The sequence below is a fragment of the Hemitrygon akajei genome, chromosome 29 (genome assembly GCF_048418815.1).
Source record: "Hemitrygon akajei chromosome 29, sHemAka1.3, whole genome shotgun sequence".
In the NCBI taxonomy this organism is placed as follows: domain Eukaryota; kingdom Metazoa; phylum Chordata; class Chondrichthyes; order Myliobatiformes; family Dasyatidae; genus Hemitrygon; species Hemitrygon akajei.
In genome coordinates, this window is record NC_133152.1 from 34,611,563 (window position 1) to 34,638,194 (window position 26,632).

Here is a 26,632-nt window from a genome sequence, read left to right on the forward strand (position 1 = left end):
GTATGCCACAATAAAACGAGTTACCAGTTCCTTTTACTGGACCTAGAAAATTGGTGACAGTCCATAGGTACAGGCTTCATAATGCCACTATTGTAGATTGGTTTTGAAGACAAATAAAGGCCTTTATACGAGGAGTGATTGATAAATTCGTGGCCTAAGGTAGACGGAGTCAATTTTAGAAAGCCTAGCACATTTATTTTTCAACATAGTCCCCTCCTACATTTACACACTTAGTCCAGCGGTTGTGGAGCATACGGATCCCTTCTTTGTAGAAGTCGGCATCTTGGACCTCCAGAAGTGGTCCACAGCAGGGGTGATTGGTAAGTTCGTGCCCCAAGGTAGAAGGCAATGAGTTATACAGCTCTCATTACATGCACGTGCAGTTCAACTCTTTGAGTGATTATGAAGAAAGTTTGGTTACTAACTCATCTCCTTCTACCTTCAGCCATAAACTTATCAGTCACCCCTGCTGTGGACCACTTCTGGAGGTCCAAGACGCCAACTTCTACAAAGAAGGGATCCGTATGCTCCATGACCGCTGGACTAAGTGTGTAAATGTAGGAGGGGACTATGTTGAAAAATAAATGTGCTAAGCTGTCTAAAATTGACTCTTCCTACCGTAGACCACGAACTTATCAATCACCCCTCGTAAGATGGGAACCACTACAATAGCTTCAAAACCTTTCATTGGCCAATAGACAGGGCTTCTTCTTTGTGTTCTGTCCCATTCCAGGTAATCGCAGAGCTATATGTAACTCTTAAACACCAGAGATTCTGCAGATGACGTAAATCTTGAGCAACACTCACAGAAATGCTGGAGGAACTGAACAAGTCAGACATACTGTCTACGGAGGTTAATAAATAGTCAACATTTCGGGCCAAGACCCTTTCTCACGATCAGATTCCCCTCCATAGACGCTGCCTGACTTGTTGAGTTCCTCCAGCATTTTATCTGTGAGCGTGTTGCTCACTATAGGCAAGTCAGTAGCATTACAATCTCAACAGAGTACAGCTGCAATGAGAGTAAGTGGACTGTGGATGGGATTCAAAGCAGAAACTGTAATCAATTAAGCAATTATTGACCAGCTCAGCTGCTGCAGTTTTGATTGGATCCTAACCAGGTCTCTTTCAAATCTTGCCAAGCATCTGCCACTTGTGTTATAAATTTGTGTCGTTTACAAACAAAGCTGCCTCCTGTTAACTAAAGACAGATGGAAATCATTTTCCTTCAGAATCTGTTCCACAGAATATTGTGGGGGTGCAGGAGTCATGATCCATCAATGCTGTGTGGTCTTGTAGAGATGCTAGATGCTCAGTTTCACCCCTTGGTCACTGGGGCAGGAGTGGAGAAAGAATACAGTGAACTTATTGCTCTTGCACTCCAAGCGAGGGCCCAGATTATGGATTGGACAAAAACACAAACTCCCTTACCTGTGATTGCTTCATGTGGGGCTCACACATGTGGGGCTAGTGCAGAAAACAATTCACTCACAGCACTCCAAGATAAAGGCTGCTTTTGGTAACGTTACCGAATGCATGTTATACCAAAGCCACTGTTGTGGTTGCTTGAACTCTGCCACTAACCTACTGATTTTGAACATGTTAACACTTGCGTTCAATTTGTGACCTGCTCATTCAGACTTTTTTCATCAGCAACAATAATTTCTACGAAAGCAAAGTATTTCAGAGGAAGAGAAGGCATATGGAAAGGCCCTGTTCTACTCAGAAGATGTCTGCAGCCCCGCTCATTCTGCTGGTCAAGAATGCTTGTTCCCGTTTAGGGGATATCCACATAGGCCTTTCGTAACCTGGGAGGTGTACAAGGTGGTTGGACGGTCCCATCAAAAATCAGAATAGGTATGATAGGCTGAATGGCCACCTTCTGTGGTATTTGATTCTAACAATATTTCTCTTGACCTCAGCCTTGACACCCTCTCCACTTTCATACCTCAATTGAATACCTGCCCCAGTCAGTGTCAAAGAGATTAGCTTTATTTGTCCCATGTACATCGAAACGTCGAAACGTACTGTGCAATGCCTCCTTCTGCAACAAATCATATCAGTGAGGATTGTGCAGGGCAGCCCACAAGTGTCACCATGCAGCAGGAATTGAATCCTGATCGGTGATCACTGGCACTGAAAGGTGTCGTGCTAACCGCTGTGTTACCATGTCTAATTTTGAACAGTAATTCCAGAGGAAATATTCCTGAGTACCAACTGGTTACTTGAAAATGAGCCACTATTCTTTGTTGAGTACGAGACAAAGTTTATAGTCTATCTGGAATTCAGAATTACATTGACAAGCCTTTCTCCAATCTTTACAAAAACTATGTCTTTCACTGCTCCACACAAGCTGACAAGGAAATGGCAATGGAGACCTTGTCATTTACCTTCAATCTATAGTCCCATTCCTATTCATGCTTTTTCCATTTGAAGGCATAACTCCAGTTATATCCCAGGAAAAGCCCATTTATCCTATTATTTCTGTACCAGTTACTTGGCACAGCTCTCCAATTAAACCAGCTCCACTGCTCTTTCCTCACAGGCCAGTGTTCCACACAGGCAGGAGGCATGAGGGCCAGTAACTTCCTAGGTAGGCGAGTCGGCAAGACCGGAGTTTAAGGCCTTGTGTTTGGGGTCCTCATTCATCATTGAGTCTTGGGGTCAATAGCGAAGATCAAAGCCTGAAGTTCAACCAGAAGTTTGGAAATCGAGGCCCGAAGCCAGCAGCCATCCACTGTGAGTCCACCGAGGAAGTCAAGGCCCAATGACTGCAAATCTGCAAGCCCACTGGAGGATGGAGGCTGGAGACGGCCTGTCCTGGGGTTGGAGGACTATGATGTGCGTGCACGGTTGGGTGGGTGGGAAGGAAGAATGGGGTTTGTTTTGATGCTTGCCGTGTTCTGTGTTGTTCAGCTGAACATTGTGGGTATGCTGTGTTGGTGCTGGAATGTGCCCCACACTTGCAGGCTGCCTTCCAATACACCCTTAGGTTGTGTTAGATGGTATTGAAAATGACGCATTTCATTCTACGCACAGTAGCCATTTCATTAGGAACCTCCTGTCTGAATAAAGTGGCCACTGAGTGTATGTTCAAGGCCCTCTGCTGCTGTAGCCCGTCCGCTTCACAGTTCGACGTGTTGTGCATTCAGCGATGCACACCCCTGCTGTAACGCATGGTTATTTGAATTACTGTCGCCCTCTTGTCAGCTTGAACCAGTTTGGCCATTCTCCTCTAAACTCTCTTTCATTGGGTTTTTCCCCACATTTCTTGCACCATTCTCTGTAAATTCTAGAAACTGCTGTGCGTGAAAATCCCAGGAGCTCAGCAGTTTCTGAGATACTCAAACCACCCCATCTGGCACCAACAATTATTCCATGGTCAAAGTCACATAGATCAAATTTCTTTCCCATTCTGATCTTTGGTTTCAACAACAACTGAACCTCATGACCATGTGTGCATGCTCTTATGCACTGAGTTGCTGCCACATGATTGGCTGATATGAAATTTGCATTAACGAGCAGGTGTACAGATGTACCTAATAAAGTAACCACACAGTGTATGTTTTGATCTACATGATGAATAAAATTAACCTGAATCGGAATCTGTAAACAGTTCCATTCTCACTCAAGAAATAATCTTCTATAACATGAAAAATCTCTTCCCAAATCACCTTACCTCATCAGCACATTCCACAGCTTTAAAATCCAATTGAAACACACCAGACTTCTATATATTTAGAGTTGAATATCCCCTGAGGAACCCCATCTCTTGCTCAATGCCTCGCGGCAAAACACATTCTTCTACTTGAGGGTTGACAAAAAAAGACAGTTAAAAGAGATTTTCCGGGATGCTGGCTCAAGGAATAATCGGCGTGCATCTCATGTTTCCAAAATCACAGGCAGCTTTCTGGTTTCTCCTTGAAATTTAAAGTCATGGCACTGTTGTCTTTTCAACAAATCTGGATTCACTCATCTCACGAAAGTCAGGTTCGTCCTGCCTCTTTATGACAGGCAATGGGATTCTTTCACACTGGAGAACAATAACATTCTACCCGCTAGGCAGGTGGTAAGAAGCAATCCAAAGCCAGAAACAATCATTTCTACATAGCAAGGCACCAGAACACACTTCCTCAGCAGTGTGGGAGAGCATGCTGATAGAATGATTAGTAAAGCACATGGGATCCTAGAATACATAAATGCTTCAAAGACAGGAACACTGTGTCAAACCTATACAAATCGCTCATTAGGCAACAAACAGAGAATTGCATCCAATTCTAATTACCACACGTTATAAAGTTTATAAAATTCCTAGAGAGGGTGCCGGAGTAGTTTCAATGATATAAGATTTTGCCTACAGATTAGATTGAAGACATAGTTCCTTGAAACGAATAAATTTGAGAGGAAATTTCATCTAAGATCATGACTGACTTATACAGATTAATTAGAGGGAAGACAGACAGACATACTTTATTGATCCTGAGGGAAATTGGGTTTCATTACAGCAGCACCAAGAATAGTGAAGAAATATAGCAATATAAAACCATAAATAATTAAATAATGATAAGTTAATCATGCCAAGTGGAAATAAGTCCAGGACCAGCCTATTAGCTCAGGGTGTCTGACACTCCAAGGGAGGAGATGTAAAGTTTGATGGCCACAGGTAGGAATGACTTCCTATGCCGCTCAGTGTTGCATCTCGGTGGAATGAGTCTCTGGCTGAACGTACTCCTGTGCCCATTCCCAACTGGAGAATTGGATTTAAAATTTTGGTCGACCAGGGAGTTGAAGTAAAACCTCAAAGAAGAAGAAGAGTCAAGAATTCACTGTATTTAACTGCGACAGAAACAGAATCAATCAGCAATTTCAAAAGGAAATTGCAAATTCTCTTAACGATATTTAATATTAACTTGCAAGATGGTGGAAAAGAAAGGAGGAATGAGACTGACAAGACTGCTTTACTAGAAGATGGTATAGTATAGAACACATGGGCCAAATAGCCTCCTTCTGTCTAGTTGCTATTCTATTAAGTGAGTCTGTGCTCATCAATTCTTGTATTTAATGTGTGGTTTAGACCAAAGATACAGGATCAGAATTAGGCCATTTGGCCCATTGAGTCTGCTCCATCATTTCATCATTTTCCTCTCAGCCCCAGTCACCAGCTTCTCCCCATATCCCTTCATGCCCTGACTAATCAAGCATCTATCAACCTCTGCTTTAAATATACCCAATGACTTGGCCTCCATAGCCGCCTGTGGCAACGAACTCCACGGATTCACCACTCTCTGGCTAAAGGTTTCTGTAAATGTAACTATCAAAAGGACCAAAATAAACTGTATACGTTCTCAGAATGCAGTAAATGGAGAGCGATGAATCAGGAATGCTGTATTATCTGTGTCCATTGTCATTAAATAAAAGGGCAACAGACCTGATACAATGCAACTGATCCACAGGAGAAGTTCGAGCACTCCGTCAAAGGTCAGTGTACACAGAGAGCCAAGCTCCTGGCTGACTTCTTAACCAGGAGTGCTGAGTAACCCATGTTCTGAATCCACTACATGAATTCAATGAGAGAAACAATCTGATCTTCCCTTCAATGACAGGTACCCTAACATTTCAAAGGGAGATTACAATTTTCACATCAGAGAGAGTCAGCAGCCTTGGCTTGTATTTCAGCACCATCATTAGAACTCTTCCACAATGATGGAGTACTGTGTGCAATTCTGAGAAATGATGTATTGGTTTTGGAAGGAGTACAGCTCAGATTTGGAAGAATGTTACCAGGGTTCCAAGGTACATGAGGGGACGTTACATCAGATAGAATTGTATTTCCTGGATTGTGGGAGGCTAAAGAATGATCTGATTGAGTTTTCATTTTCAATTTTATTTTCAAAGGAATTCATATGTTAGAAGAGGATTCACAAGAACATGGGATAAGGAGATTATAACCTTAATTTAAGAATAAAGCCACTTAGGAGCAAAGTTAGGAAATACTCCTCCATGTAAAGAGGGAAGAAGATAAGAAATCACCCTATCAAAATACTACGCTGGCTGGTGGCGTAGTGGCATCAGCGCCGGACTTCAGAAGGCTCCCGAGTTCGAATCCAGCTGGTTCCTGTGCATGCTTTCCATCTGTGTTGGGTTGAGTGTCGAGCTAGCAACTCGACCTTGTAAAAAAGAAACTGCCTGCTACAGAAACATCAACAGCAAAAAGTTGATGGCCTATGCTCTCTCGTGAGTTGAAAAGCAATAAGAGGGAATAAATTTTCTCTTCTCTATCAAAATGCAGTCAGTGACAGCTCAATTGATATTCAGAATTCAGAAAGTACAGATTTTTTTTGCTAACTATGAGTCTAAAGCAGTGGAGCACAATGTTGTTTCCAAGATGGAGCCACGTTGACAGTTTGATTCACTTCTGATGGCTGCCTGTAGGAGCGTGGAAACCCTGATCTCCCTGAGAGGGCTCATTGCTTCATTCTGACCACATGCTGCCCGGCGGCTGAGCATCAGCTTTCTGTGGTTTTCCAGCAGTAAAGCTGAGAAACCTCGGCACTGAGCCTGCACTGAGAGAGGTGGATTAGCTCAGCTGAGTCACCATTTTTGAATTGGGTTAATTTAAATACATTTAATTATTAACCTACATTTATTGATATTTAATTGTCTAAGACACATATTTGTGTTTTATTCTTGAAATTTTAGAACTTTTTAAAATTTTATAATACAATGAAATTCTGATACTTTTTTTCTTGGAGATTTTTCAATGTTTATGAAGATCACGTCTGTTCACAGTTTTGACTGCCTCTCAGGCTGGAGGCATGTTCAGTGGAGGTCCTTAATCAGAAACTAGCTTCAGAGACCTAGTAAGTGTGGGTAGGGGCAGCAGCTCTCTGATGTGCACCAGGCCAAACCCTTGCGCCAACCAGATATTGTCTGCGCTGGTGTAAATGGAAATGGAAACTAAGCAGCCGGATGCAGTTCACATTCAACCTGACTTGATCTTGCTAAATGGAAAATCAGGTCCGAGAATGAATGGCCCTCTATTGTTTGTGGTTCTTCGGGTTGAATGACTCACACTTGCTCTTTGTGTTCCTTGCAATATGTAAATACATCAACTTATGTGCAATACATAGACTTACTGCAGTACTGTGCAAAAATCTTAGGCACCCTGGCTATATATATATGTGTGTCTAAGACTTTTGCACAGTACTGTATGACTATCCAAGTTTTTATTCTCAAGGAAGCCTACCATATAGGTAGACATAGAAGCTCAGACAATTTATACATGAACATGCTAAGTAATGTAGAAAGAGAATAACGTTTTCCTTCCCAGCTGAAATGCAAGCCTCTTGTTAACAGTTGAAATTGAGATTCACCATTGAATTTGAACAGTTTCATTTCACCTGTCAATCAATTGAGAGTACTCTTAACTTTGGATCAGAAGTTTGGGTGTTGATGGCCTGGTCCAGAAACCTGAGCACAGATTTTTGGGCTGGCTGCCCAATGCAATACTTAATGAGAAGGAAGGCTGAAATGTTGGAGGAGCTGATTTGCGGAGGAAATAATAAGTTGTGGACCTATGTAATGTAATGTCACAAAGGATAACACTACTCTGAAGGAGTACGCTGAGGAGATTCCTGGCATTGTGACCAACATTTATTCTTCAATCAACATCAACAGAACAATCTACATCAGGTGTTCCCAAATGTTTTTATGACATGGATCCTTACCATTAAATGAGGAGTCCATGGACCCAAGGGTGGGAACTCCTGGTCTACATGATCATTGTCACAGGCGATTCTGCAGATTCTGTAATTCCAGACCAACACGCATAAAATGCTAGAGGAAATCAGCAGGTCAGGCAACATCTATGGTGAGCAATAAACAGTCGACATTTTGGGCTGAGACTCTTCAAAAGGACCCTTCAATGTTCCATTTTTGTGTGAGGGAGATGGAAACTTGCCGTTTCAATATTTTATAACAGAGTGCACTTCCAAAAAGACACTTCAGTGATCGTGAAGTGCCTTGAGACAACGTGAAGCCATGAAAAGTATTATGTAAATTTAAATCTTGATTTCCTTCAGAGACGATTAGTTAAGCATGGCTACCTTAAAACCAAAATAAAACTTATAAAGTAACAAGGAAACCAGTCCAACTTCTATTGAGTTTAAAATAATGAAAAATAGGACGTGTTTGGCAAAGTACTCAAACGATTCAAACCTCAGTAAAATAGAGCAGATTTCTCCCCAGGAAATAATGAGATTCACTTCTGGAAATTGGATGTGACTGGCTGTGTGAGAATAAACTTCCTTCTTTTATGTTACTGTGGCCCTAGGCTCCAGTTGTATCCCACCATGTCTTGTAAGGTGCCACCTTGGCAGTCAGATGAAATTCCAAGACTTTGACAGAGCACAAGCATCTGGAGGTCCTGGAAAGCATCCAATGTTCCATGAGCTAAGGTGATGTGGGAGGAGATGCCTGCCATCTCAAGCTTTGTCAGAGGATTGTAGACATCACAATTACTCATCCCACATGACTCACTGACCACAGGGCTGCAAAGCCCAGATGGACATCATTATTGTCTCACTAAAATAAATAATAGGCTTGGAATAAGATTCTTTGATAAAACAGCATTAACAATGAGTATGAGCTTTACCAATCTATCTCAGTGCATACAGTCCCAACCTGTCAACAGGTTAATAGTTCAATTATAAACACAAGCTGGAAACCTAGAGCAACACACATACAATGCTGAAAGAGCACAGAAGGTCTAAGGAGAGGAATAAACAGTAGATACTTTGGGCCAAACCTTCCTCAAGTGCTGGTATTCCTTTATTATTGTTTCATGTCAAGGTAAGGTGAAACGCAGTGAAATTCCCCTCCATAGATGCTAACTGACTTGCTGAATTCCACCAGCACTTTGTGTGCATTGCACAAGATTTGCAGAATCTCTTGTGTCATTAGTAATACAACCAATATCCTATGTCAGTCACCTTAGGTTCTATGCTTTAACAGAAAACCAGAATTCAGTCCAGGCCAATGATGCTTTAGACCAGGTGATCCAGATCTGATCGGCAGCTCTAAGATGTATGGGTTTGGATGTGATCTGTGGGGTGATAGAGTCTAATAACGTTAGACTGGCGTATCTAGGTCTGTTCACTGAGGTTTTATGCTGACAAGTAGGATGTTTGCCTGGAATCTTTAGAGATGACATATTTCTCTAATTATAATCAGATGGCCACAAGACCACAGGTTCCAGTTGCGGTAGTAGAGGCATATTGTCAATATTTTTGATTATGGTGATTAGAGAATTAGATTAGAGCCTCATGTTATGGACCATAATGAATTAGACCGAAGTCTCCATTTGTGGTCAGTGGGTACCTAGCCTGGTACTTTCACTGTATTGATTTGTGACTCCAACTTTAAATCACTATTCATTTTGCATTGTGTGGTTTATTTTTTTCTGCCATGTACCGTGTTCTCATTAAGTGACTTTGTGCCTGTGGAAATTTAATCTCTATCTGAACCTATTCCAGTGGTTTTCCTGCATTATTTGGTCCAATTTCAGCAGACCCACAGGAATTTATTTGTCCTAAAAATAATGTCCTAGTTACTGCCAGTCTGAAAGGCAATCAGGAATTTGTGGTCTTGGCGATGTTGAACTTAACTGAATAGTTTTCCAAGAGGGCTGACATTTATTTTACCTTTACCTTATAATATGTCAGGTGTTGTGAAGTGAGAGTAAAGCATTGCTCAGAAAAGCTGTAGCCAAGGCAAACAGGATCAACCGTATCCAAGGTTATTTCATTCGGGATTCTGAATGGCAGAAAGGACAGGAAGGTTTTGGTTGTGTTGGTAGGTCCAGCCTTGATCAGTCCTCTCCACTCACAATAATCGGAGCTGGTCTGCAGTCTCAGTGACCAAAAAACCAAAACGTGGCTCTGATACGTTGGGCCTTTATCTCAGTTCCTCCAAGAGGACTACAAACTTGTTGTAGGATTTGGAGGCTCGGCCCGAAGAGCTATGTTGGCTGGAGACCGAGCCTTGTGCTTTGGCTCTTGGTAGAGATACTGTTGTCAAACAGGTCAAAGTGTAGAGGCCAGACTAAGAGTGGTTCACCGGTCTTCAAAATTCAACGGTTCAGCTCAGGGCTAACAACCGCAACTGGTTAAAAAAAAACTGTTAGAGAAACAGCAATGAAGAACTCTTCTATATCTGTGAGTGACTGTATGGACAGAGAGAGATGGAGGACCTTCATTCCTGCCCTAAATGCCAGTGGTATGTAAGTTATATCAATTGAAAAGCACACTAAATTATGTTTCAATGTAGAGAGCCTCAGACAGGCCCAGTCTGAAATATTGTGTTCAGTTTTAGCTATCCCACCTCAATAGGGTAGATTAGTATTTGTAGCGAAGGTTAGGCAGAGGGAGGGGTGTGTGGGTGAACAGTGTTACTTGTTTCAAAGCTGAAGTTAACAGGATTAATTACAGATTGGTTTAAGTCAATTCTCAATTCCTTTGGACTTAGAGTGTGACCTCTGAAAATGTTGAAAATCTTTTAAGTCCACAGGTAGATACAAGAAGCCATTTGCTCTGTAGAAGGGATGGTATGATGTGCTTTAGAAATCAATAACAACTGAACATAAATCTCCAGTGAGGCTGTCATCACCATTTTGTGCAGTGTCCTATTACATAGACGAACATGGTCTACGACTATAATTGTTCTTGGCAAATTTTTCTACAGAAGTGGTTTTCCATTGCCTTCTTCTTGTCAGTGTCTTTACAAGACGGGTGACCCCAGCCATTATCGATACTCTTCAGAGATTGTCTGCCTGGTGTCAGTGATGATGCACCAGCTGCTCATACGAGCACCCACCACCTGTTCCCATGGCTTCACGCGACCCTGACTGAGGGGCTAAGTGGGTGCTATACCTTGCCCAAGGGTGACCTGTAGGCTAGTGGAGGGAAGGAGCATCTTACACCTCATTTGGTAAGGACTTATCTCCACTCTGCCACTCAAGAGTGAAGCTGTACAGGAATGATTTTCAGCTGTTTTGTTCCCCAGAGACGGTAGTAAATCAGGAATTCTCTCTCCCAAATGTTGTGAGTACTGGGAATTGACTGATCTTTATCAGGTGGAGGGATAAGGATATAAAGCACTCAAATGAACTGAGTAGTAGAATATTTCCCATATCTACCTTTTAAAGTCACCTTCTGTGACTTCAGAAACAAAAGGATTTGTAAGATTGCTTGGTACACCTTGACATATGGGAGAGAACTGTTCCACGTTACTAGACAAAGGTGGGGTCTTGGATTGACACTCCTGAAGTTTATTGTCTACAATTCTTCAGAGGGCATGTGTGTGTTTTTATGCTTGTCTGATACCTTTTACGGTAGATTATCTGTTACCATTCTGCAAATGATGTGATTCTAATTTAAATTCAACTTATAATGTGTCATGAAAGGGGATTTAACAGCTACTGCTATAAATAGAACAGTAATAAAAAAGATTAAGGGAGAGGTTGGACAGGCTAGAACATTTTTCCTTGGAGCATAGGGGAGTGAGAGGTGATCTTAGCACAAAGCTTTGCAGTGCAGGTGCACCAGGTTCAATTCCCGCCGCCACCTGTAAAGTATTTGTACATTCTCCCCTTGAATGCAAGGGTTTCCTCCAGGTGAGCCAGTTTCCTCCCATAGTCCAAAGGCATTGCAGTTGGTAGACTAATTGGTCATTGTAAATTGTCCTGTGATTAGACTTTGGTTAAATCGAGGATATCTGGGTGACATGGCTCAAAGGGCCAGAAAGGCCTATTCCACACTAAATCTCAATAAATAAAAATAATCACCAGGGGGCAAGGATGGGGTCAACAGAGTCATTTTCCCAGGAAATCCAGAACTGGAGGGCATTGGTTTAAGGTGAGAGGGAAAAGATTTAATAGGAAATTAAGGGGCATTTTATAACACAAAGGGTAGTATACTATACAGAATACGTTCAAAAAGCTGTCAGAGGAATGGTGGAGAAAAGTTCAATAACGATAGTTGGACTGGAACATGGCGAAGAAAGGTTTAGAAAGGTATGGGTCAAATGCTGGAAAATGGAACTAAGTCATTGTTAAATGTTAGTAAAAATGTTCAAATCCTGGCATCCTCAGCCAGCTAGGGCCACACTTCTCTGCAAATCTGGACTGTGTCTGAATTGAGTGGCAGTGTCTGGATGTGAGACACAGTTTAGGGAGAAGGTGCTCTGAGGTTCCAGATTGATAAAAACCAGGCAATGATAATTATCAAAAACCATGATAATTCCAAGGAGAAGGACGTTCATAATCCATTCTAACAAGGTTTGAGGTGCACGAGCAAGCCCACACAAAGAAAGACTCTTGGAGTGTGCCAAAGCACTTGATATCCTGTGAAATATGCCTGTTGTATTTCAGGAACGCCACAGCAAGATTTGCACACAGCAAGTGATAATGACCAGATATTTCCGACTTGTGTTATTACTTGAAGGATAAATATTAGCCAGGGCACTGGAAAGTTCATCTTCCAGCAATAACCACTCAGATTCAGATTGGTTAATTTATCACAAGTACATTGAGACATACAGTGAAATAGTCATTTGTGTTAACAAGCATAACCTAAGCCCAGAAGTGTCACCATGCATTCCGGCGGCTTTGCAGAAGCCCCACCACCACGCTCGGCAGGGCAACACAAAACACAACAACAGCACACACAGACCTCTAACCACAGAGCAGTCTTCTGGGCCTCCAGTTTCCAGGCTTCAGCCATCAGGCTTCAATGGCCCACTGGATCATGTATGCCCACTTGAGAAGTTTAAAGTCTTATCTGAGGGACACCTCCAGCAATGCAGCAGTCTCTAGTTAGGCACTGGATTGTCCGCCTGTACTCAGATCTCGACAGGTAAGTTTACAGAATTTTCACAATGAGGGACAAAACGTTTCTTTGCTTCTTAGTTTCAGAAGAATTCAATGTAGGCACCAGAGAGAAACGGCCAAAGGGCGTGAATTACCGCAGGGAGCAGTTACATTTGAGTGGCATGGTAACGTAGCAGTTTAGTGCATCACTTTACAGTGCTAGTTTTCACCAATAGGGGTTCAATTCCTGCTACTGCCTGTACAGAGTTTATGTGTTCTCCCCATGACTACATGGGTTTCCTCCGGGTGCTCCAGTTTCCTCCCACGTTCCAAAGACGTACGGGTTACGGTTAGTAAGTTGTGGGCGTGATATGCAGGCACTGGAAGCATGGCAGCACTTGTGGGCTGCACAGACCTCACTGATTTGACACAAATCGGTGCACTTCACTGTACGTTTTGACGTACGTGTGACAAAAAAGCTAATCTCTTTGAAAACAGCAACATGAGCAAAACAGTGGATATCTGAGGAAATTCCCGTCTCCATCCCCCCCCCCCACCCCACCCCACTCAGTGTTTCAGCCCTCCACAACCAATCTATCTTCACCACATAGGCCTCAGCAGCCTCTCCGAACCAACAGTTGTCACCAGAAGCCACTGTGTCTGAAAGAACAGGCATAGTTGCAGGACATTCCAATCCAGTACACTTACAGCCTGTGGAAGTCCGGCCAGAAATCACTTGTAAAATATGCAAGTACATCACTGCAGCGAGTCTGAAGTTGGTCTTTTCAAACACAGCTCAGTTGCAATCAATGGAGCAAAGGTCCAGGATATTTATTACAGAATTGAAAACTATTTTCTGAAATTAATTTTGGCAACTGAAAGACATAAGGAGAGCTTATAGAAATAAAGGGTGAAAGGTAGAAGTCAGGCCAAAAAAAAGAAGTGGCATCCTAACGACCATAATGATTGTAACAGGAGAAGGTGGCAAAGGATGACCTGAGATGCCGTAAGAATGCTTGGATTCTCACAACATTGTAGGATTAGATCATTCTGGCATCCAATATCATTAGTGTGGGAAAACATTGCTGGCAAAAACCCAGTATCATGGTCAAACAAGCCTCCAAGGGGACCACAGCCTTATCATGGTTTGGAGGCTAATGTGCCTCAATGACCCAGAGAACTATATTGGCTGGAGTCAGGGCTTTATGCTTTGGCTCTTGGTAGGGTCACCCATGCCAAACAGGTCAAAGGGTAGAGGCCAGACTAAGAGGGGTCCACCGGTCCTCCAGGTTTGGGGGTTCAGCTCAGGGCTAACAACCCTGACTAGTAAGACAAAACTGTTACGGAAATAGCCAAAAAGAATCCTTCTACATCTGAGTGGGCATGGACAGAAAAGGAGGATCTTGCTGCTGCCCTAAACACCAGCAGCAGATAAGAACACACTACGTGGAGATGAATCAGGAGTCGTCACAAATGAAGACAGTGCGTGAACACAATCGCAGAGCTGTTTGGCCATCCACCTGAGGAATATCAGGCCAAGTTCAATTCTGGGCCGTCGCTGTCCCTTCTTCCATTTTGCTGTCATCACTCACCCTTCACAGAACTAGGAGAGCGTGCGTGTCCAAAACCAGCAGATGCTCACAGAACAACGTCTGGCAGACACGCAAGGAACGAGGCAGTGCCCAGAGGTTCCTGGATGGGACTCAGAGAGGGCTCTGGCATTTTCTTTGCCCACGGCCCACTATGAGAGTAGATCTGATACGGAGCCATTTGAGTACTACGTGTGACTCCATTTCTGGCTTCCTGCAGCCTAACAACTGTCTGCAAGCTCAAACAACGTCCAAGTCACAGACATACATTGACAGCATGAGTTACATAATGCTTGAGATTTCCCTGGGGTGCTTCAGTCTCCTTCCATATCCAAAGTTCAAAGTGAAATTTATTATTATATGTCACCATATACAGCCCTGAAATTCTTTTTTTCCTGCGGGCATACTCAGCAAATCAATAGAATAGTAACTGTAAACAGGATCAATGAAAGAGCACAGTACAAACTGTGCAAATGCAAATATAAATAAATAGCAATAAATAATGAGAGCATAAAATAACAAGAAAAAGAGTTCTTAAAGTGAGATCATTGGTTGTGGGAACATCTCAACAGATGAGTGTAATAATCATCTTTTGTTCAAGAGCCTGATAGTTGAGGGGTAGTAACTGTTCTTGAATGTGGTGGTGCGAGTCCTGAGGCTCTTGTACTTTCTGACATGGCAGCAGTGAGAAAAGAGCATGGCCTGGGTGGTGAGGATCTTTGATGATAGATGCTCAAGGAGAGTGTGGTAACATGCCATGTCCCAAGAAAGTCAGAAGTTGTAGGTTAGTTGGCCACTGTAAATAATTACAATGGGAATGCATGTGGCATAGCAGCTAGTGTTACTGCTGTGGGCAGAAGCCTTGGGTCGCCTGCTGCAAGATTCAATTGCCTTGGCCTCACTTTCAACTGTAGTTTAATAACCTCTGCGCTGAAACGCTTTAATATTTGCGAGGTTTAATCAAGGAGCTTCAGCATGGGACTAGATCTGTAGTTACGGCCTGCAGCCTTCGACGCAATGCTGAATTGAGTGACTCGCAGTCATCGTCCCCTAGACTGGCTTCGCTCGCCTCAGGGACCTGTGGCTGTGGACTCACATTTGGGGAATCTGCAGCTTGACGTTTAATAGCCTGTGTGTTATTTGTTTGCTTTTTGTTATTTGCATGATTTGCTCTTTTTCCACACATTAGGTGGTCTTGTTGTGTGGGAGTTTTCTTTAAACAGGTTCTGTGCTGTTTCTTTGTTTTGTGGCTGCCTGCACGAAGATGAATCGCAAGGTCGTACAGTGTCAGAATGGCTGTTGTTACGCGTTTAGTGTGGTAGTGTAGTGGGTAGTGCTTGTCGCTCTCACTTTCAGCTTCCACTGCTGGCTAGCAGTCTTGCAAAAAGGAGAGCTGAATGTGTAAGTCTCTCCCTGCCAGTACATAGCCTCTCCAACAGCAAGCCTCGTGTAGTGCCTCCTCACTGGCGACACACTGAAACTGAACTCCTTTCGGATTCAGGCTGAACTACACAGGATGGGGAGATCATCTGTCTTCTGCGCACATGGCATACAGGCCCACCGGTGTGTAGACACGCCCTAGTGCTCATGAACCAGATCCCTGGCTATGGGTAAATAACCCCAGTGCCTTGTGGGCAGCCTCAGGAGAGACAACGGCTTCAAGCGAAAATGCAGACCGCAGATCCAGAGTGGAGCACCTAAGGTAGCTAGACGTCATTGAACATCCTTCCGGCAGCTCCTGCAGCCAAGCTGGTGCCAAACCACACTGGTGAGGCCGAGAGGTGGATCATGATAACTAGGCATCTCAGGATCTCCATACTTTCCATCCAGGCTTGTGACAATGATCTTCACCCATCATCCTTTGAGACAGAATGGATGCCAACCACCACCACTTTGATAATAAATATACTTTGAACTTTTTAATTCCTAGTTTTGCTGGTAGGTAGAATCTATGTTCAGTTAGTGGTACTGTCTGGAGAACAGGACTAAAGCAGGATAATAGTGTGGGATAATGGGTGGTTGTTGGACTCAATGGGTCAAGGAGTTTGTATAATTCTCTGACTCTGAAAGGGCACAGAGGAGCCGAGTTTCTTTATCAGTAATCTTCTGAATGCATAGTGTATTGCGATGGAAGATCCAAGGGTCTGATCCGTGGCTTGTTCTAAAGTAGCTTATTTTATGCAGAGCACCTATTAAGAAATGCTACATCGTAGGTCTAATGAGGGCTTGAGTTCAGGTTAGCAATTAGATGATGCTTGCTGGGTCAGTGAGTATGTGTATGGCAGGGTTGGGTGGTGGCTGGAGAGTAGACTAAGGGGACAATGATGTAAGGGCCTCTAAGAGCTCAGAGGGTCATAATGACTGGAGGGGGAAGAGAAGAGGGCCCGAGCTGAATAAAGGGTGAGCTCAGGAAGATAAAGTAAATGCAGAACTGACCCTGGTGGACTCCTGGCCTAACAATACACTGTGAAGATGGAGTTATCCAAGGGGTAATAAAACAAGGGCCACTCCCAGCAGAGCATGCACAATTTCTAAGTGCACCCAAAATTCTCCAAAATTTAGACAATTCTTCTGAAGGGAAGTTGCCCAAGGAATAGTACGTGATTTTAATGCAGAAGAAGCATCAAGCCCATGAGCAGGATGCATGATAGTTCAAACTGAGAAGTTTGAAAGGAAATCAGTCTCAATGTACGTACTTATGTCACCATATACAACCCTGAGTCCGTTTCTTGTGGGCATTCGCAATAGAGCAAAGAAATACAACAGGATCAAGGAAGAACTACACACGAAGTATGAAAACTGCAAGTACAAAAAAAGGCAAATAATAATAAATAAATAATACTGAGAACATAGGTTGTAGAGCCCTTGAAAGTGAGTCCATAGGTTGTGGAATCAGGTCAGTGATGAGGTGAGTGAAGTTATCCATACTGGTTCGTAAGCCTGATGACTGAAAGGTAATAACTGTTTCTGAACCTGATGGTGTAGAACCTAAGGCTCCTGAACCTCCTTCCTGATGGCAGCAGGGAGGAGAGAGCATGGCCTGGATGCTGGGGTGGTCCTTGGTGATGGATGCAGCTTTGGGAAACGCCAGTTGAATTTCTGGAAATTGGTTATTCAATTTCTGAATTTCAGAAAATGGTCGTTCCTATATTTTTCTCCGTGGCAGTCCATCCACTGGAATATACAGTGCTATACAATGTATATCAATGAGCCTCCTTGATAGTAAGTCTCCAATATTGTGCAAAAGTGTTAGGCGCATATACTTTGCTAGGATGTCTAAGACTATTGCACAGTACTATGTTTGCCAATGTGGAACGGAGAGTGAGTTTGTAAATCCAGTAGGAACAAAGGATGTTGGGAAAGGCGAGGTTGCAGCACCACATGAGGGGCGAGGGACAGGTGGCAGAGAAGGAGTGCCAGGTGTGAGGGCTGGCACAGATGCAGGCGCACCAGGTCCTGATACATCAAACAAGGGGATTGGATTCCAAACAATTGGTTTCTTGATCATTACAGAATATCTCCCTGATGCTTCCTGCTCCTTCCCCTCTCCTTCTCATTTTCCCAGCCATGATTCTCTTCTGCTTGGCACTCTTCCCACTCTCAATCCTCAACGGAGACTGCTACCAGAATCAGGTTTATCATCAATTACACGTCATGAATTTTTATACATACACCTAAGAATTTTACAGAGTACTGTATTTTAGCCAATCTTCCTTCTCTTGTCTCTCCCACATCACAAGAAACCTGTCAGTACCAATTCCAGTCCACTGGGAGTGTGTTTCCTGTGGACCATGAATCTCTAGATCCCTGAGGCTCTGTGTACACGGCTGGGAATGTGCAGCTGGTGGTGTGGTGCCCACCTGTCACACCGAAGGCATCTTTACATCAGCCAAACATGTCAAGAATGTTTATCTCCTGCAGGTCTTCAATTACAGGGATCAGCAAATTTCATGCTTCATCTCTCGGCAGTCCAAATATTTATTAAGACCAGAAGCAGAGTGGGGAAGGGGGAATATGAGCACTCTAGTCCAACACCTCTTCCTGCATTTCTCATAGGAACTGAGGGAAGCTGAGCACAGATTCCTTTGGCAACTTTCTTTGCTCATTGATCTTCCCCTCTCCCATCCAGGCCTCCACCATCCCAGTAGCTTCACTCCGGAGTTTCAGACACACACCAGCAACACACCGGAGTCACGCACACACACCATCTTCAAGCTGGAATTAATATATGTACCAGCTTCACAATGGGATCAATATACACTAGCTTAACACCAGAACTGATAAATACATTCTCATTGATTTGCGCACTAATGACCTATACAAACACTGGCTTCACACTGGGATTGATACACCAGCCTCCCAATGGCATTGATACATATGTCAGGATCGCACCAGAACCAATACACACAGTGTCTTCACACCGGGATAAACACGCATAGACAATGCCTGACGGTTGTCTAAGAGTTCAAAGCTCAAAGTTCAAAGTAAATTTATTATCAAAACACATATATGTCACCATATACAACCCTGAGATTATTTTCTTGCAGGCATACTAAACAAATCTATAGAATAATAATCGTGACAGAATCAATGAAAGACTGCTCCAACTTAGGCGTTCAATCAGAGTGCAAAAGGCAACAAACTGTGCAAAAACAAAGAGAAAGAAATAATATTAATAAATAAATAAGCAATAAGGATTTAGAACATGAGATGAAGAGTCCTTGAAAGTGAGTCTATTAGCTGTGGGAACATTTCAATGATGGGACATGAGGTTGAGTGAAATGATCCCCTTTGGTTCAAGAGCCTGATGGCTGATGGGTAGCAACTGCTCTTGTGTGAGTCCTGTGACTCTTGTACTTTCTTCCTGATGGCAGCAGCAAGAAGAGTGCATGTCCTGGGTGGTGGGGGTCCCTGATGATGGTTGCTGCTTTCCTGCAACAGTGTTTCACGTAGATGTGCTCAGTGGTGGGGAGGGCTTTACCCGTGATGGACTGGGCCTTATCCACTACTTTTTGTAGGACTTTCCATATGAGGATTGATGTTTCCATGCAAGGCTGAGGTGCAGCCAATCAATACACTCTCCATCACACATTTACAGAAGTTTTGCAAAGTTTTAGATGTCATGTTGAATCTCCATAAACTCCAAAGGAAGTAGAGGCGCTGCAGGGCTTTCTTCATATTTACACAACACGCTGCTCACTGCTAGAGCAGAATGCTTCATTTGCTAACAAGTTGGGTGAAGACCCAAGTCCTGACTTCTCACAGGAGAAAGTTGCCAGAATGCTGTTTGAAGGTTCAATATTGGCTACAGCATTAGGAAAAACTAGCCCACTCTTCCTCAAAAAGTTGTCATGGACTGTTTTACATTCACCTAACAGGGCAGACGACATAAATTTCCAGTCCAAGGCATTCTCTCAGTATTGGACTGGAGAATCCTTTGGATTTGCTGTTCGAATGCCTAGAATATGGTTGAACTTACAATCTTCCAATTCTGAGAACAAAATCATCTCCCACTGGGCCAACATCTATGATAAAGATGTTGGGCAGTTTATAGATCTGCATGTTCTGGAAGTCCTGTACTTCCAGTTACAATTTACGGTTCTTCATTTAGTTTTTAGTATCAACATGAGTGGAAATTCACAAAGTTGGCAGGCATGTAACAGGGTCAATCCATCCCAATGAACTTGGTTCCCATATCTCAACTTTCTGCAAAGAAATCTAGCAGTCAAGTTCAGGAAAAGGCAACGGCTGTGATGTTTTCCGCTGCAAAGTTCCAGGCAACTCAGTGTCTGATTTTGGTTCCCAATGTGCTTGAGGTAGAACAGACACAATTTGCTCCTTAGCTGCTCTAGATTTCTGCAAAGGAACTGGTATGAAGGCTTTAAATCCAGTTTAATGCAGTCAGGATTAAAAACCAAACTAGTGGAGGGCGTCAGCAGGTCAATCAGCATCCGTGCAAGCAAAGGGCTGGTCAACATTTTGAGTTGAGATCCTGCACTCTGATACAAGATCTCATCCTGAAATGCTGCCCACCCCTTTGCCTCTACAGACGTCATTTGACCTGCTGATTTCCTCCGGCAGTATGGTTTCTCATTCCAGATTCCAGGATTTGCAGTCTCTTGCGTCTCCCTAATAACAGGATCGTCTGAAACCGGTCAGAAGCATGATTAGGATCCAAAGTTAGCTTTGGCCCACATTCAGTGCTCACTGGGCTTATTCCAGTGTATTGTTACTATATTAAAACCTTGTGCATTTATTCAGTCTCAGTTGTATCTCCCAGACATTTCCTCCTCAATCACAACAAGTTCTATTGCTGACATAATTGCACTCAATACCAGAGGCAAGAGGTCAATACTGTGCCTGCCAACCCACCAGGAACAAGCCCTCAATGTGACAGACAAGAGTGCTTGGGGTTAGGGAAAGTTCTCCTCTGAGTGGGTGCAATTGTTTTCAGCACAGCTCCTCTCAGAGTCAACAGTGATAAATGGGGGAGCCTTAACAATCTTCTCAATCACCCTTGGCAAGACGACGTGAGGATTGTGTTTACTCTGCAATAATTCAAAGTGCACATTCAAAATCAATGTCACTATTCAGCAACAGAACTACAAAAACAGCATAATTTAAAGATGACCAGTAGTTTCAAACATTTTCAAACAAGTGCACACAGAAAGAATCACACAGAACTTTAGAGCATGGGACCCATCCTTTCGGGATAATTGATCCTTGCTGGTCCCTTTTGCTTCATCGGCAGCTGCTCCCAATTCACCGCCTCACACCTGCCCAATATATCTCTTTCTGAAGTACCATCACAAGCCCGTGTTTGTAGATGGCAGAGATCAGGGGTCAGGAGGTTAGGACTACACATGACTACCTAACGCTGACTTGGACTAACGGTGAGACACTAGGAAACCATTAAAATTAGCGCTGCTCACTGACAATAAGGTGAGCTTAACAAGTGGATTAAAGCAAGGGGTGTAGTTTCAAGCCCACATAGAGTTCTGTGCAAAAGTCTTAGGCACATATATATAGCGGGGGTGCCTCAGACACATATATATAGTGGGGGTGCATAGTACTTCAGTAACTTTATATATTGCATTGTACTGCTGCCACAGAAACAGAAGAAATTTCATGATGTAGGTGAGTGATGATAACTCTGATTCTGATAGGAGATATTATTGTGGGCTGAGGATGGGAAAAGGTCAGGGAGAGGGGAATCATGGTTGGGAAAGGGGAAGGGAGAGGGGAGGGAGTGGGTAGCACCAGTGCGACATTCTGCAATGATCAATAAACCAATTTTTTGGGATCAAATGTCTGTACGCGCACCACCCTGGCACTCCTTCTCTGCTACCTATCCCTCAGCGCTCCACCCTCACTATTCCCAACATTCTTTGCTCCCTCCGCTTTTACAAACTCGCCCTCCACTCCACACTGACAAATACAGTACTGTGCAAAAGTCTTAGGCACCCTGGCTATATATAAGTGTGCCTAAGACTTAATACTGTAGGTATAAAGAATAACAGCTTGACAACAGAGACAAGACTAAACTTTGGGAACAGAGACAGAGCCACCTAAAGATGGACAAGAGGTGGAGGACCACAGCTCAAGGGGACTGAGGGGGCTTCAGGAAAGGGGGCATGAAAACAGCATCATGTGGAAGAAATAGGGCAGTCTCAGCTAACAGCCCATCAGTGGTCACCACAAAGCAAATTTCCACACGAAGCACAACAAAAGGACATTAAGGAGTGGTGGGATAAGGAAGTGATAAAATCAGGAGCTGGGGTAAATAGCGTGTTAGAAATTATTCTGAAGCAGAATAGTAGGAGGAAACATTGTGAGACTAATAGAATGGACTTTGGTGGTAAAGCACTGAGGTCAGGGGATAAGACATAGTCCATGTCAGAATCGGTGTAAAAGAGAATGTGTGTTCTGGTAGATGTTTAAAGGTAAGGACTGGGATTCAGGAATTGATACTAAATGTTAGCCGGGCTGGCAAATAACAGGTGATGGAACATTTGATGGGTGAGGGTCCAGTCAGGGCGATAATTCATGAAGATGTTAGCAAGGAAGACCAGACAGAATAGTGCCAAGGATAGCACAACATCACACCAGCAGTAGAGAGAAGGGATACTCATGATAGCATCCCTCATGAGCTAATCCTCCTTCCCCTCCAAACAGTTTCTTATTTTGGCTTCTTTCTGCTTCCCTTCCAGTCCTGATGAAGGCTCTCGGCCCGCAACTTTGACTGCACGTTCCTCTCATAGATCTTGCCTGATCTGGCTGGGTTCCTCCAGCATTTTGTGGGCGTTGCTCATGAAGGTGTGCGGGTTCTCAGCCTACAGAGCAGAGATAACGGCTGCAGGTCCCCATGGAAACAGGAATAGTCTGCATGGCCTTCGGCAGTACCCGACAGACTCGTCAGCGTGTCCAGTCAGAGTGCAATACTCACCAATACAGGTGCGGCCATCGATGTGGAGTCGGAAGCCTGGTTTACACTCACAGTAATGCGACCCCTGGGTATTCACGCATTTGTGCTGACAGCCTCCATTGTGGACTTGACACTCATCCACATCTGCAAAGATCAGAGAGAGAGAGAGGAGAGAAAATTAACTGAGTCACTATGACAAGAACTGGTCATTGCGTGCAGGATAGAATGCCTTGAACGTTGGACGGGGCAAGGTTGACAAGTTCTTGTAGCCGTGCCAAATCCATTCAGGTGCTAACGAATAGGTCTGCACGAGTCTTCAATATTAATGGTCTATGCCCGGTTTATTATCCTCGCATCCAATTAGTATCAGTGACACTCTGTCATCAGTGTTAGATGTACTTGTGATAACCTGTACTGGTGTCAGGCCTACAATCCTGTGCAGAAGCCTCAGGCACATCTATGTAGCTAACGTGCACAAAATGCCGGAGGAATTCAGCAGGCCAGGCAGCATCTGTGGGGAAAAAACTACAGTTGACGTTTCGGGCCGAGACCCTTCAGCATTTCCTCCAGCATTTTGTGTGTACTGCTTGGATTTCTGGCATCTACAGATCTTCTCTTGTATGTATAACACGTTTGCACAGTACTGTAGTAATTTAATGTATTAAAAAAAATGTATGTGAGTGATGATAAACCTGATTGTGATATGGGTCTCTATTGTGGACTGAGAGTGGGAAGAGGGCAGGGAGAGGGGAATCACATTTGGGAAAAGGGGAAGGGAGAGGGGAGGGAGCAGGAAGTGCCGGAGAGACATTCTGTAATGATCAATAAAAAAATTGTTCAAAATCAAATCCCCTTGCCTGGTGTCTCAGGGCTGAGTGTACTCATGCCAGCCCCCTCCCGCCCCTGGCATTTCTTTTCTGTCACCTGTCCCATACCCCTCCCACGGCACTTCACATTCTCCATTCCCTACATCCTTTGCTCCCGCCAGATTTACAGACTTGCTCTCCAATCCACGTTGACATACACAGTACTGTGCAAACGTCTTAGGTGCCCTAGCTATATATATGTGCCTAAAACCTCTGCACAGTACTGTATATCGGTTCCAAGACACACACAGCTCTGACAATAATACATTGACCTCTCTGCTCTTTCTCCAGAGCTGCTCAGTACTTATTTTCTGGGCAAACTAGCCAGGCTGCAGAGATTTAGCTTGTTCCAGTGCAGAAAATCCCATAATGATAAAGCAACAACTGGCTGGACTTACAGCTCTCAAAACCAGTGAGCAAAATCCTGCAGGAATTGAAAGCCAACATGTGCTCTTAGCTCATAAAAGCCAAGATCTGAGGAGTCCAAATATGTACAATGTATAATGAAACTCTCTGCCCAAGCACTGACGGCATCAACCAACACGTGGCAGAACTGCTGTACTCCGCTGACATATTCGTGTGAAGTGAGACCAAGAGGATTAAAAATACAGTTCCATTGGACCCATGTTAAGTGACTGGTAAACATTAGCACAGGAGATTCTGCAGATGCTGGAAATCCAGAGTGACACACACACACACACAAAATGCTGGAGGAACTCAGCAGATCAGGCAACATTTTTGGAGAGGAACAGAGTCAACGTTATGGGCCGAGACCCTATATCAGTCCTGATCAACCTATGGGCTCACTTTCAAAGACTCTACAACTCATGTTAGTTATTTTTTGTATTTGTAGTGTGTCTTCCTTTGCACACTGACTGTTTGTCAGTCTTAGTTTGAAAGGAGGTTTACTGAACTGGTTCTAGTACTGGGAGATGGAACCATTTCTATTTCACAGATCCAGTGTTAGGGCTCAAAACTTCCTGTTCATTAAGTCATGAAATTCAGTGCCAGTACTGCTGAGATTAGATACAGAACAAGCCCCCCTCTCCAACACAGCCAGGGTAGGTTACTGCACAAGATGGATGAAGGGTAAAACTTCCTTTGCACTATCCTGTTCAGGAAGGTACAAGAGATTAGTAATGGGAAATGTTTTCGTAAACTACTTAATTCAATGTCAATAAAGAACAATGTCAAATTACACAGTACTATGCAAAATCTTAGTTGTATAAATATATATATATATATATATATAGAGAGAGAGAGAGAGAGAGAGAGTGTGTGTGTGTGTGTGTATGTGTGTGAGCGAGTGAGTGAGTGAGTGAGTGAGTGAGGCTGCCTTAGACTTTTACACAGTACTGCATTTGTCAATGTGGAGCGGAGAGCAAGTTTATAAATTTGGCGAGAGCAAAAGATGTTGGAAATGGTGAGGGTGTGGGGCAGGTGGCAGAGAAGGCGTGCTAGGGGTAAGGGGTGGTGCAGGTGCAGACACACCCAGCCCTGAGACACCAAGCAAAGTCATTTGATTCCGATCAATTGGTTTATTGATCATTACAGAATGTCTCTCTGATGCTTCCTGCTCCCTCCCCTCTCCCTTCCCCTTTTCCCAAACGTGATTCCCTTCTCCCTGCCCCCTACCCACTCTCAGTCCTCAATAGAGACCCATATCAGAATCAGGTTTATCATCACTCACATACATCACAAAATTTGTTTTTATATGGCAGTAGTACTGTGCGATACATAAAATTACTACAGCACTATGTAAAAGTCTTAGGCACCCAAGCTATACATATGACCCTAAGACTTTTGCACAGTACTGTAGGTTTTCCTTCCAGGTCTCAGTCTACTCTATGTCACCAGAAGCATCCAATAGTCTGATCTCCACCTCCATGACCTTAGCTGATATATTACTGTCCTGTGGAAACACATCCCTCGCAGTGTTCGTGGGGCCTGCTTCACTGTTCCTTCCATTGCTGGGTACCCACTACAGATAGATTGGCCAGCTAATACAGCAGCCCACCTACGTGCCCTTCGCCATCTATAATCATGATGATAAGCACATCCCCAATGATCTCCCCCCTCAATGCCACCACATTGCCAACTCTAACCTTCTCCCCGAAGAACTCCATCCAGACCCCTCTGTCCAGCCCCAGAATAGATGTCAATATATATCTGCATCCCCCAGTCACACTGGGTGACTGACCCCTGACCTGACCATTCAGTAATGATTCCCCTCCTCACCCAACCTAACCCACATTCATAACACATCTCAGGCATCAGGATTTAATTTCATCTGGACTACCATCCCAGCTCTTCCCCACCCCACGTGTCCATTGGATGCCAGCTGCTCTCCCCTTGACACCCCTCCATGGGTCCTGATCTGGAACAGATTAAAACCACTATAGGAAACATCCTCTCCACATCCCATCTATCCAGGCCTTTGATCACATAGGGTCTCTTAAATGATATATGATCCCTTGGGTCTTGTAGGCTAAACTTGAGAATTGAAAGTTCAGAGTGCAAATTTCAGGTTGACCTCCCCTTTGACACTGAAAGCTTTGTCTTCAGCTCAGCACCTGTTTTTGCCTCTTTCTCGTTTAGGTACTGGAGAGTGGCTTGGACGAAGCTACTGAGAACAAAACGTACCCTCTCCCAGTACCCAAAGTGTCTGGGTTTTGAGGTGCCTTTAGCAAGAGATTGTCTTTAAATAACAGAGGAATGTAACTAAAAACTTCTTTTTCAACAAACCCATCTAAATCTTCTCTTGCCACAGAAACTGGCTACTATATATACAATAAGACCATTAGAGATAGGAGCAGAATTAGGTCAGTCAGCCCATCATATCTGCTCCATCATTCCAACATGACTGATTAATTCTCCCTCTCAACTC

At 43.7% G+C, this 26,632-nt stretch overlaps 1 protein-coding gene across 1 annotated transcript in view; it reads right to left on the reverse strand.

Moving 5' to 3' along the window:
- The window catches only part of LOC140718425 (uncharacterized), a 353,391-nt gene that overhangs the window by 116,427 nt on the left and 210,332 nt on the right, over positions 1 to 26,632 (reverse strand). The window contains exon 3 of the mRNA XM_073032152.1: positions 22,901 to 23,023. Coding sequence (XP_072888253.1) covers positions 22,901 to 23,023 — 123 coding nt within the window. The remainder of the gene's footprint in view (positions 1 to 22,900; positions 23,024 to 26,632) is intronic.